This window comes from Pan paniscus, chromosome 1 (assembly GCF_029289425.2).
Source record: "Pan paniscus chromosome 1, NHGRI_mPanPan1-v2.0_pri, whole genome shotgun sequence".
Lineage (NCBI taxonomy): Eukaryota > Metazoa > Chordata > Mammalia > Primates > Hominidae > Pan > Pan paniscus.
Genome location: NC_073249.2, coordinates 208623065 through 208635911, shown reverse-complemented (window position 1 = coordinate 208635911; position 12847 = coordinate 208623065). Strand labels below are relative to the sequence as shown.

Genomic DNA, 12847 nt, shown 5'->3' with positions numbered 1-12847 from the left:
GGTGATCTTGGACGGATGAAGGCACCAGGGAAGAAGGCCCAGACACAGCCTTTCACCCAACTCTGATGGGCCAGAGGGATGTCCACCAGCCTTCCCTGCCAAGAAGTCACCCTGAGCCCGGTTTGCTAGGCAGTGATCAGGAGATGAATCTGGAAGAGTAAACCGAAGCTGGTACACAGAGAGTTGTGAACGTCGGCATAGGGAGTCAGGATTGTCTCCTAGAGTCAAAGCCTTCAGAGCCAAATTCCTCCCATGCGTGTGCTTCCTGTGGCCCACAGTGTTTTTCAGTTTCATTTTTGAATCAGATGCCAACATTTTAAAATTGAGAGTGATTATGTCACTACTGGGATTCTAAGCTTTTTGCGACAGTGGGAGGATGAGGCAATGCTGGGCCTGATACCATCGGCTGGGGTGGGGCGGACAGGCGTCCTCACTTGTTCACTTTACCTACCCAGCCTCCATATGCAGCAAGAGTTTGAGACCCCTGCACAGGACTTTGGGGACTCTTTGAGGACCTTGGTCAGGAGAAGGGTAGAATTAGTTCTGTGCTTTGGAAGGTCCTCTGATGACAATTGATACTAGTGATGATGGTGCCGATGATAAGAAAGAGGAAAAGGAGGAAGAAGCAGAGAATAGTTCATATTTACTAAGCTTTCATGATGGGGGCTCTGCCCCAGTGTTTATTCCTAGTAGCCCATTTAGTTCTCCCCACAACCTGATGAGGTGCGTATGCTGTCATCCTCCTTTTTCAGACAAAGCACAGAGCGGTGAGGTCTCTTGCCTAAGGTCATATAGTTGGTAAGTAGCAGAGCCAGGTAGTCTGGGTCCAGGACCCACAGCACTGGTGATGGGGGAGGGGAAATGGTGAGGGGGGTCTGGGAGATGTGAGTCTTCCCTCAGCCTTTCACCGTAGGAGATTGTCTGGTTTTAAAAGAGAAGATGTGTCCACATCTAACCCCGATCTGAGCACTAATGCAATGTCTTTCTCCACTGTTCTCAGAAAGGCTGGTTTCTCTTAATAAACTTGTCAGGCAGGGAAGGAGGGCAGAGGCACTCAAGGGCCAGGTCAGATGGCTTGGCTGCATGCCCTGGCTCCAGACTCCACTGCCATGTTCCTGTTCCCTGCTTGGCCAGCATAAAGCTGACCCCACTGTGAGGACCAGCAGACCTCACAAGAATGACCCCATCCACGCCTACTGGGGCTCCACCTGCCCATGACTCACCACACCCAAGCCTCTGAGCCCAGTGGATTTGCAAAAGAGAAAATAAAGCACACACATAAAGAATAACCAACCCCAAGCATTTCCTGGCATCGGGTGACTGTTTGGTTAAGAGCTTCCTCCTTCTTTGTATGCCCACTGGATACTCCTAACATCCCCTAGCTGCTGACCACAGAGCTGGCTCAGGTGGCTGATCACAAGCTCAGCCCCTGGGCGGGCCCCCCACCCCAGCCACCAGGGAAGCATCGAAGGAGGCCAGCCGCTGGGATCTGCCAGCTCTGGGCCCCAGCGGCCACCCTCTGCAGCTCAAAGTCACCTTTGCTCCTCTCCTCTCCTCGGCTGGCCAGCCAGAACCAGCCCAGAACTCCCTCCCCTCTGCTCAGCAGGACCCAGGAACTGGTCCCTACTGGGCAATTATTAATCAGATTCTTGACATTCCTCAGCCCCAGGTTGGCTGGAGAAGCATGTTCCCCAGAGGAGCAGAGGCCCAGGACTGGCATTTGGATATGCAGCTGACCGGCAAGGTGGTGCTGTCAGCCGCTGCCCTGCTCCTGGTGACTGTGGCCTACAGGCTGTACAAGTCGAGGCCTGCCCCAGCCCAGCGGTGGGGTGGGAATGGCCAGGCAGAAGCCAAGGAGGAAGCAGAGGGCTCAGGGCAGCCTGCTGTACAGGAGGCTTCTCCTGGGGTGCTCCTGAGGGGGCCAAGACGCCGGAGCAGCAGCAAGCGGGCTGAAGCACAACAGGGCTGCAGCTGTGAGAATCCAGGAGGCCCCTGTGTCCTGGTCACGGGGGCCACTTCCACAGACAGGAAGCCCCAGAGAAAAGGCTCAGGTGAGGAGCGGGGAGGGCAGGGCTCGGACTCTGAGCAGGTGCCTCCTTGCTGCCGCAGCCAGGAAACCAGAACAGCTGTTGGCAGTAACCCTGACCCTCCCCATTTCCCCAGCTTGGGCAGCGAACCGAAGAGCTCCCCAGCTGGACTCATTGCAGCAGCCGACGGCAGCTGTGCCGGTGGTGAGCCTTCTCCATGGCAGGACAGCAAACCCCCTGAGCATCCAGGGCTGGGGCAACTAGAACCTCCCCACTGTCACTACGTGGCTCCCTTGCAAGGCAGCAGTGACATGAACCAGAGCTGGGTCTTCACCCGTGTGATAGGGGTCAGCAGAGAAGAGGCTGGGGCTCTCGAGGCTGCCTCCGATGTTGACCTGACCCTGCATCAGCAGGAGGGCGCCCCCAACTCCTCCTATACCTTCTCATCCATAGCCCGCGTCCGAATGGAGGAGAATTTCATACAGAAGGTGGAGGGGGTTGAGCCCCGGCTCAAGGGCAAGGTGTACGACTACTATGTGGAATCTACCTCTCAGGCCATCTTCCAGGGCAGGCTGGCTCCCAGGACAGCAGCCCTGACTGAGGTTCCATCCCCTAGGCCACCGCCAGGGTCCCTGGGAACAGGGGCAGCCTCGGGAGGCCAAGCCGGTGACACAAAGGGTGCAGCCGAAAGAGCCGCCTCCCCGCAGCCAGGGCCGTGGCCCTCCACCCGAGGCTTCAGCCGGAAGGAGAGCCTTCTGCAGATAGCGGAGAACCCAGAGCTGCAGCTGCAGCCAGATGGCTTCCGGCTCCCCGCTCCACCCTGCCCAGACCCGGGCGCCCTGCCTGGCTCAGGCAGAAGCAGCCGGGAGCCCCATGTGCAGCTGGTGGCCGGGACCAATTTCTTCCATATCCCGCTCACCCCTGCTTCAGCCCCACAGGTCCGCCTGGATCTGGGCAATTGCTATGAGGTGCTGACCTTGGCCAAGAGGCAGAACCTGGAGGCCCTGAAGGAGGCGGCCTACAAGGTGATGAGCGAAAACTACCTCCAGGTGCTGCGCAGCCCGGACATCTACGGGTGCCTGAGCGGGGCAGAGCGCGAGCTGATCCTGCAGCGCCGGCTCCAGGGCCGCCAGTACCTGGTGGTGGCTGACATGTGCCCCAAGGAAGACTCCGGCGGCCTCTGTTGCTATGACGATGAGCAAGATGTCTGGCGCCCGCTGGCTCGCCTGCCCCCCGAGGCCGTGTCCCGGGGCTGTGCCATCTGCAGTCTCTTCAATTATCTCTTCGTGGTGTCCGGCTGCCAGGGGCCCGGGCACCAGCCCTCCAGCCGCGTCTTCTGCTACAACCCGCTCACGGGGATCTGGAGCGAGGTGTGCCCGCTGAACCAGGCCCGGCCGCACTGCCGGCTGGTGGCCCTGGACGGGCACCTGTATGCCATCGGCGGAGAGTGTCTGAACTCGGTGGAGCGTTACGACCCCCGCCTGGACCGCTGGGACTTTGCCCCGCCGCTCCCCAATGACACGTTCGCCCTGGCGCACACGGCCACGACGTGTGCCAAGGAAATCTTCGTCACCGGCGGCTCGCTGCGCTTCCTGCTGTTCCGCTTCTCTGCGCAGGAGCAGCGCTGGTGGGCCGGCCCCACCGGGGGCAGCAAGGACCGCACGGCCGAGATGGTGGCGGTCAACGGCTTTCTCTACCGCTTTGACCTCAACCGCAGCCTGGGCATTGCCGTGTACCGCTGCAGCGCCAGCACCCGGCTCTGGTACGAGTGCGCCACGTACCGGACGCCTTACCCGGATGCCTTCCAGTGCGCCGTGGTGGACAACCTCATCTACTGCGTGGGACGCCGGAGCACCCTCTGCTTCCTAGCAGACTCTGTCTCACCCAGGTTTGTGCCCAAGGAGCTGCGGAGTTTCCCGGCCCCGCAGGGCACCCTCCTGCCCACCGTCCTGACCTTGCCCACCCCCGATTTGCCTCAGACCAGGGTCTAGCAGTCCCTCAACTGAGCTCCTCATGCAAAGCTGGGGGCCACAGGGCTCCACTGCCAGCCGTCCCTCTGTGGGCCATTTCTAGGCAATCAGGCAACCCAGGAATGTGGCCGTCAAGAGGTGAATTCCGGTCCTTTCTCCTCCCCTAGCTGGGGAGAGAGGGATCTTAGATGAGTCTTACCCTTCATGGGCTGCAGAGGCCCCACTGCAGAAAAGAGGACCAGGAGCTGGTGTTCCAAGGCAGAAGGCATTCATGTCTTCAGGGATGACCGCCCTTGCTTCAACTCTGAATTCTTGGGGGGATACACCGGGACCCCACCAAAGCTTAGGGGGCATAGTCTTTTTGCAATCACAATTCTAGGAGCCAGTTGACCCCAGCAGCCCCTCGCTAGTTGCTCTGGAGAGGGGTTGGCTCTCTGAGCCATCAGTGCCCCTTCCTAAACATCAGCCACTGGGCCCCACCTCCACAGTTCCCAGAAGCACCGGGACACACAGGTGGGAAAGATGGAGGCAGGTGACTTGGGCAGGACCAGGAAGGAGCCGAGGGAGCCCCAGGGACCCTGGCCAGAGGGAGTGGTGGTTTGAAAAGTAGAACAGCTGAAGCTGGGGCCAGCCTAGGAGACTCTTGCTTGCGAGAAACTGTACCAAAGCCCGCATTACTTTTCTCCTTATTGGAAGAAAGAGAAGCAGCCTTTGTACCAAGCTATCTTCTGGTGGAGGTCTGCTAAGGATACACGGAGGTCTCAGCAAAGGGAAGAAACTATGTGATCCAAGGGCCACCCTGCTCCTCGGCCCTGCCCATGTTAACTGACCATTGCACTCATTCTCAGATCTGTAGCCGTCTTCCTGTCTGGAAGCTGGGGCAGCCACCACCAGTCAGCACTTCAGGGTGACAGCATAATTTGCCCTCCTTGTGCCAGGTACGGTCACCTGGTTTGCCGCATTCACATTTTCAGGTGGATGACCAAGCGGAGGAACTAGAAGAGTCTAGTGAGGCATCCAGAGACTGGATCTCCTTTCACATCGGGTTTGATAAACTCCGAATGAAGGAGACCCCCAGCCTCAGGAAAGCACCTGTCCTTCCAGGAGGGACGGGAGAGAGCCTGACCCAGTGTATTACCACAGCCCTTGTTCCACCTCTGAGGGAGACAGTGACAGATGGGAAGGCAGTGATGCTCTTGGTTCCAGCCAGAAGCCAGGGGAGATGGGAGGTACACCAGAGCAGGGCCTGACAAGGAAGAAAATAAGGATGCTTTGGACCTCAGTGTCCTTGTCTTGAAAATGGGAAGGACAATTCATGTCCCTGTCTGCCCTGGGGATAAATGAGAGGATAAAAGAGAAAGTTCTTCCCAGTTTCCCAGGTGGTCCCAGCTAGATCCCGTGTCCACGGAAGCTGCTGGTGCCCAGGCTGTGGGTCTTGTTGGAAGAAGCAGGACTGGAACAAAGGATGAAAAGGAGGTTGGCATGGACATAAGAGGAGAGCTTGCACTGGACCACCGAAGACCACCATCCCTGGTCTGGGCTCTGGCACCAGGCCAATGGTGGCTCAGAGGCCACAGGGTGACATTGGCCACACCCCCACCCCACTTCCCTGGCCTGGGCCTCGAAAGATGAAGCAACTGAATTTATTCCTAAATCAGAGACCAGGAAGGGAAAGTCAGCTGGGGCCATGGCTACCTTCTTGGGAGAGTGACCCCTGAACCCAGCCAAGGCCACGTTCAAGCTCAGTGTCAACACTAGGCATGAACCTCCAAGGGACCTGTGGGCTGGGTCAGAATGGCTTCAGTGACAAGACTCAAAGGAGGCACTAGCATTGTGCTGCTGGACTGGGGGAAGGACTTGCTTGGGAGGAGAACCCTACATAGGAGCTGGGGGCAGGTGGACCTAGATCCAACCTTCAACCCCTAGTGAGGGGCCAGGCAGAGGACAAGGCAACAACTAAGCTAGGTAAAGTTCTGGAAAGTTTCTAAGCCCAGGAGGAACAAGGACCACTCTGGAAAAACATTCCAAAGCCCATTGCATACCTGTGGTAGAGACTAGGGGAGTGATTCCAGGGATAAGAGGGACAAATGTGTTCCAGGCCCCAACTGATGGTGGGTGTGGTCTTCATAATGAGAGGTGGAGCTGAGATTTGGGCCTGGGCTGGGAAGAGGAGTACACAGTCCATCTGATCCACCTCTCTTATGGTTCCATTGGCAAAATCATTCATCAGTCGTCCTATCTTTTCCTGGCGAGCCCTCACAATGCTTCATAAGTGTTTCAACACAGTGTCCCAGGCAGTCACTACCTATAGATTAGAGCTGATGTGCTGGCCTGGGGCTCTAGAGCTGGGCTTCAGGAAGACTGTGGTCAGGGCCATCAGGGTGGAACAAGGTAGCTCAAGACCTTGGAAAGACACCCTGAGGGCACAATGGTCCTTGCAGTTTAAGATGACACTTTAAAAATAAATTCTCTCCTAATGATGGCTTGAGTCCTGCCACTCAATGGGAGCATCAGCGGAACCTGTAGCATCTTATTTGGAATTGACATTCTCTATTGTAATTTTGTTCCTGTTTATTTTTAAGTTTTCTTTTTGTTTCACTGGAAAGGAAAGATGATGCTCTGTTTTAAACATTAAAAGTATACAAGTTGCTTTGTTACAATAAAACTAAATATGTACACACACCAAAAAAAAAAAAAATGATCAGGATGCATTCATTCACTCCTGAAATAAACATTTACAGAATATTTGGGCTGGGCAGTGTTCTAGGTGCTGGAGATGCAGCAGATCCCTGCCTTAATGGAGCTCACATTCTAGCAAAGGAAAATGGACACTTTTAAAAGGAAATACATAGAACCTAGTACCTAGGCTGCATATACACTAAGGAGAAAGCTGAGGCAGGGACATGGGATCCTGAGTGCCGGAGGAAAGGGGTTGCTCTTTTAAATCATGTGATCAGGCCTCCCTGATAGGATGACATTTGAACAGGGACCTGAATGGAAATCTGGGAGATGCACAGACCAGGACTGGTCCAGGGAACCGGAAGGGTGGCCTTGCAGCCAGAAGGACTTTGCTCCCTGTGCCCACCAGGGAGAGCAGGGCTGCTTCCGAGGAGCGCCATCTTGGGGTAGGAAGAAGGACAGGGGCCCAGCTATTCTGTTTAGCCTTTGTTGTAAGGGAAAAAAACTCAATGACACCTACATTTACAACATATAGGAGTGAGAGCCAGTGTCGTTACCAGAATGTTGCAGACCCTATACTCAGGTGTGTAGCTGAGATGACTTCATGGGGCCAGAGTCTCAGATTTCTACTTGACTTTACTTAATAGCCTGGGGTCTGTTGGCCTCCTGCCCTTAGCCTCAGAGTGACATCTGTGTCACTTGGCTTCTTGCTTTTCCAATAGGAATTCTTTCTTCTTCAGAAAAACAAAAAAAAAAATTAAATTTGGGTCGCTTTCCACTTTAAACCAACCATGCCCATTATAGAAAAAAAATAGAGAAAGGTATTAAAAATCTCCCCAATTTTGCCACTCAACGACACCCCCTACTGTGGTGTGTGTCCCTCTGGTCTTTTTCTTCTGTGCAAAGTTTTTGTTTGGCTTGATTTTTGCTTAGGTGTGATTATGCTAAATATACAATTCAGTTTCTTCCTTTTTTCACTTAGCATTTTGTAATAAGCATTTTCCCGTGTTATTACAAATCCTAGGTAAACATCATTTCAATAGTTGCACAATATTCCATGGAGTGAATGTATCAAGGTTTATTTAAACATCTCCCCTCCTGTTGGGCCTGCCTGTAGATTTTTGTTTTCTGTTGGGTTCTCTTTCTATCATAAATAAAACGTCCTTTGTTTTCTTACTCCTCCCTATCTGGGGCCTTCATCAATATTTACAAGAGAATGCCAGTCTAGGTCCCGTCTGCAATAGTAGAGTTGTTGAAACAACCACAGAAGCCACAGCATTTGCCTAGGGCTGGGGCCTGGCCCTTCTGTGACTGTAGGACAGAGCTGTCCTTGGAAGCCTACGGCGAGAGAGGCAAGGCTGGCTGGAGGGGCCATCCAGGGGCACCACATTCACTGGGCCCCTGCTCTCCTCTGCGTGCTTTTATATGCATCTCCTCACTGATCCTCACAACAACCCTATTTTACGGGTGAGAAAGCTGAGGCTCAGAGAGTTTAATGAAATTTGCCTTCATGGCAAAATCCAAAGACCTTTTCTGTTTTCATTAAATTGCTTGAATCCAAGGCCAGCCAGAGTGGCTTATGCCTGTAATCTGAACACTTTGGGAGGCCCAGGTGGGAGCATCACTTGAGGTCAGGAGTTCAAGACCAGCCTGACCAATATGGTGAAACCTCGTCTCTACTAAAAATACAAAAATTAGTTGGGCATGTTGGTGCACGCCTGTAATCCCAGCTACTCAGGAGGCTAAGGCAAGAGAATCGCTTGAACCCAGGATGCAGAGGTTGTAGTGAGCCAAGGTTGAGCCACTGCACTCCAGCTTGGGCGACAAAGTGAGACTCTATTTAAAAAAAAAAAAAAAAGTGCTTGAATCCAGCCTTACTGCCTTGCATGCAATACTCTCTCCACTCCTCTATGCTGAGGCAGTGGAGGCCAGGACCCAGCATCAGCCTTGCCTCCGACCCTGTCTCCACCCACACCAATCAATTGTGCTCCATCTTTGAACTTTGAACTCAAAGGACATATTCTTAAATTCTCTGATCCTCAATACCTGCATCTGTAAAATGGGTTTGCCACTGCCAGCCTCAAGAAGATATTGTGAGAACTAACAAAATAATAGAGGGAAAGCTCCCGGCCCAGGAACTGCTACTACTACATCTTGTACTACTTGCAGTCATGCCTGTAATCCCAGCACTTTAGGAGGCCAAGGTAGGAGGATTGCTTGAGCCCAGGAGTTCAAGACCAGCCCGGGCAATGTGGCAAAATCCCATCTCTACAAAATACACAAAAATTAGCCAGGCGTGATGGTGTGTGCCTGTGGTCCCAACTACTTGGGAGGCTGAAGAGGGAGGATCACTTGAGCCTGGGAAGCAGAGGTTGCCTTGAGCTGAGATCATGCCACTGCACTCGAGCCTAGGTGGCAGAGTGAGACCCTGTCTCAAAAACTAAAAATAAATAAAAGTAAAATAAACATAAAAATTTGTTAAAGTAGGTCTTGGAAGAACAGTTGTCGCCTGCAGCGGGGCTGCCCTAAGCCAGTTCAGAGGAGGAGGTTTTCTTTTACCACCCCCACCACCTCCTGCTCTCTTTCATCCTGGCCCTGGAGGAGGAAGGTTGAGAATTAGGCTGCAGCGGCCTCTTCTTGTCTCAGAAGGTCTGGGGCAGGGGATGCTCAACGTAAAAGTTACTCATATTTTAGACCATCCAGGTTTTGAGACTGTGAGACTCTACTCTGCTCTTCCAGAGTAGTTCAGGATTGACTGACTGGCTGATTTGAGTTTCCTCAGGCTGAAAGCATTAAGCAATTTCCAGGGGGTGTCAGTCGGAGCTGAGGAGCTTCAGAAGCTGCTCAGAGGCCCCTGGGAACCCTGAGAAAATGTGAGATGGAGGGGGCTCCCTTCTTTCACAGATTGGGAGAAATCGCCACTTGGGGGAACTGGGAGTATGCTGGGCTGTGTCTGAGCTGCAAATATTAAAGGCCACAGACAGAGGCAGCCAGCACTTCCCATCTTTGTAATCCTTACTGGAAAGGGCCTTGTGGCCCTAGGGTGCCCCTCGGATCCTCCTGAAGCTGTGGCTTCAGCCAGGAGCAGCCCCTAGGCTGGGGCAGAAGACAGAGCATGAAACACAAAGGGAGGAGGTACCTTCAGGGAGCGAGAAGAAAGGACAGCCTGGAGGAAAGTCTCCACAAACAGCTCTGACCCTGGGGTTTTTTGAAATGTGAGATGTGAAAACAAAAATGAAAAAGCGATCAAGTTTGCATTGCTTTTTTGTGTGCAGGGAGGAGACGCAAATTTTATACCATAATAAATAGAGTTCCTCTCACCAGGCTCTGTGCAAATACTTTACTGTTCTTCCCTCACACTTCCCTCACTACATCACTGTCTGACAGAGCAATTATCTTCATGATATAGAAGAGGAAATGGAGACAGGACCCTGCACAAAAATTACCTATTGATTTAATGATTATTAGTAATTATAACACCTACTTTTTATTGCTAAAAAACTGGAATAAGGCATGTAATCATTGTCAATACATTTATAAAACACAAGACTAATAAGAGCTTTACTTATATTGTCTCTGGCCAAATTCTCCCTTTCCCATCAATTTTTCCATGTCTTGAATCTGGTCATGTGACTTGCTTTGGCCACTGTGGGGCAGTAACAAATTTGACATAAGCAGAGGCTTGAAAATTGCTAGGGCATTGGATGTGCTCTCTCGTGGCTCTTAGAAATCACGAGACTGCCGCCGTGTGAACAAGCCCAGCCTAGGCTGTGGGATGATGAGAGACCCATAGACCAGTTACCCCAGTCAACAGCCAGTTACCAGTTACCCCAGTCAACAGCCAGCCAAACCCCCAACCTGTGAGTGAGGCCACTGACCACCAGCTGACCAACCACAGATACCTGAAAGAACCCAACCAAGACTGGCAGAACCTAACCAAGACTGGCAGAAGAACCACCTAGCTGAACCCAGCCCCAGTTGCCAATCCACAGGCTCATGAGAGAAATAGATAGTTGTGGTTTTAAGCCAGTCAATTTTGGAATGGTTTGCAACACCACAATAGGTAAGTGACACAACAATCCTGTGATATATCATCACTTTGCAGTTGAGGAAACTAGAGTTCAAGAAAGTGAAATCTCATTCCCAGGGTCACATGCCTATAAGATGGAAGAGGTGGGAGACCCACCCCACACCTCCACCGCCCAGGTCTGCCTGACTCCAAATCCTGGGTTCTTCCTTATTCAGCCATAGGGCCCTGGCTCTGGTCTAGCCAGACTAGGGCACTGGGGACCCTCTGGGTGCCTGCCTGGCCAAGGGGCTTGGTGCTAGCCCTCAGCTGGGTCTTTTCCCTGACCCAGGAACCAATGTCTACAGGGGGAAAACTCTGAGCCACCTCAGAGGAGGATCTTTACAAAAAGCTCAAGAGATTAGCTCCTTGAAAAGCAATCACTGACATCTATTGAGCACAGCCACTCTATCGGCCAACTATCTTGGGATAGAGCACCTGCACTCTGCCCCCAAGAGCCTCCCCGCTGCTGAAAGGTGTTCTGTTGCCATTACCTGGGGACTGTTGCTACCTAGAGGATCCCCGAACCAATGACAGGCAGGAGTTGGTGTGTAAATACCCCAGCTCCCTCAACCCTGGGGTGAGATAACTCCTAGGTTCATGTTCTGCACTGGCTCCCAGATTTCCTGGTAGGACTGAGCCCCAGTTTCCACCAGCAGTACCTACCTTGATAACATCCCTTTAATAATATCACTCCAGTCTTCCAGGCTGGTGCTCCTACCTACTCCTCCTCCCTTTGTGAGACCATAGAGGAGCTGCACCCTTCTTTCCCCTCAAACCTGCCCCCCTCTACCTTCTTGAGGGCTTCACACCACAGACAGCCCTACACTGGCACCGACAATCCTCCACTAGCTCCTGGACGATTCCAAGCGGCATTCAGATGGGCTCTGGGATCTTTTATCTTAAAAGAAAAGCCACTTCCACATGACTTGCTTGGTAGTACAATAAATAAAAACCATGAATATACTTTAGAAGGTTAAAAACACTACACAGATATAATGTATCTTACTTGCAATGAGTGTCAAAGTGATGTGGTTTCTTTGTGTTCTTGAAAACAGTTTATCCTCTAAAGATTTTTGATTCTTTCTCCTGCAATCATGTTTATATGATCACATTCAGCAATCTTCACTTTGTAGATAAAATGAGGGTCAGCTTTAACCTGGCCTCAATTTGAATCAGAATACGTTCTGAATGAATTCTTTTAAAAACAAAACAAAAACTCCTGTTATAGAATCAGATTTGAGGGAGCCAGTATCAGGCACCACCCACACCCTGGGGTTAAGTGTTTAGCTTCCTCAGTTGTACCCAGAAACATTTAAACCCCTATCCAGTACCTTTTGACCACTTGCTTTCAGTTCCTAAATTTGGTCTCTCTCCTCTGGATGATGCAGTGGGGTGGATGGTGGAAGATGGTGACAAATTAGGACAATATCAACCTCAAAAAGCCCAGGCAAGTAATGTCTTTCGTACAGATTGTCTTTTTAAAAAAACACTATTGTGGCATAATACATATAACACAAAACATACCATTGTAACCACTTTTAAAGCATGCCATTCAGTGGCATTAAGTGCATTCACAACAGTGCATCTATTTGTGTTGTATGTGATTACAAAAGACACACAAACATTTATTGTAGAATATGCAATTGGAAAAATCCAGAGAAGCCCAAGAAGACAGTAAAAATCATTTCCTCCCAGAAATAATTTGTTATTGTTTTGACTTCTTTATTTCCAGTTTCTTATTACCCATAATTTTAAAAATAAAAAATGGGATCTTATACATAAGATAAAATTTACCACTTTTGCTATTTTTAAGTGTACACACTTCAGTGGCAATAAGGACTTTCACATGGTCATGCAACCACCGTCATTATCCATCTCCTTTTTCATCATCCCAGGCTGAAACTCTGCACGCATTAAAGGATACCCCTCTGTCTCCTGCTCCCTCCATAAGTAAAAGTTGTCTTTAACTTTGCAAAGCATCCTTCACGAGGATGAGGAAGTTCTTTGCTCAGTCAGCACAGAAAATTGGAAATGTGCCTTAAGCACAAAGACATACTGGTTTTCATTCATTCTGGAAAGTTCCACAAACAACGTGGCACCCA

The 12847-nt window shown here is 51.4% G+C and overlaps 1 protein-coding gene across 1 annotated transcript; it reads left to right on the top strand.

The window, feature by feature from the left end:
- Positions 1–1632: 1632 nt before the first annotated feature.
- KLHDC7A (kelch domain containing 7A) lies at positions 1633–7556 on the top strand. The gene has a single exon (XM_003814440.7). It carries the CDS (start codon positions 1685–1687, stop codon positions 4016–4018), a length of 2334 nt encoding a protein of 777 aa, XP_003814488.1. The 5' UTR covers positions 1633–1684; the 3' UTR covers positions 4019–7556.
- The last annotated feature ends 5291 nt before the right edge of the window (positions 7557–12847 follow it).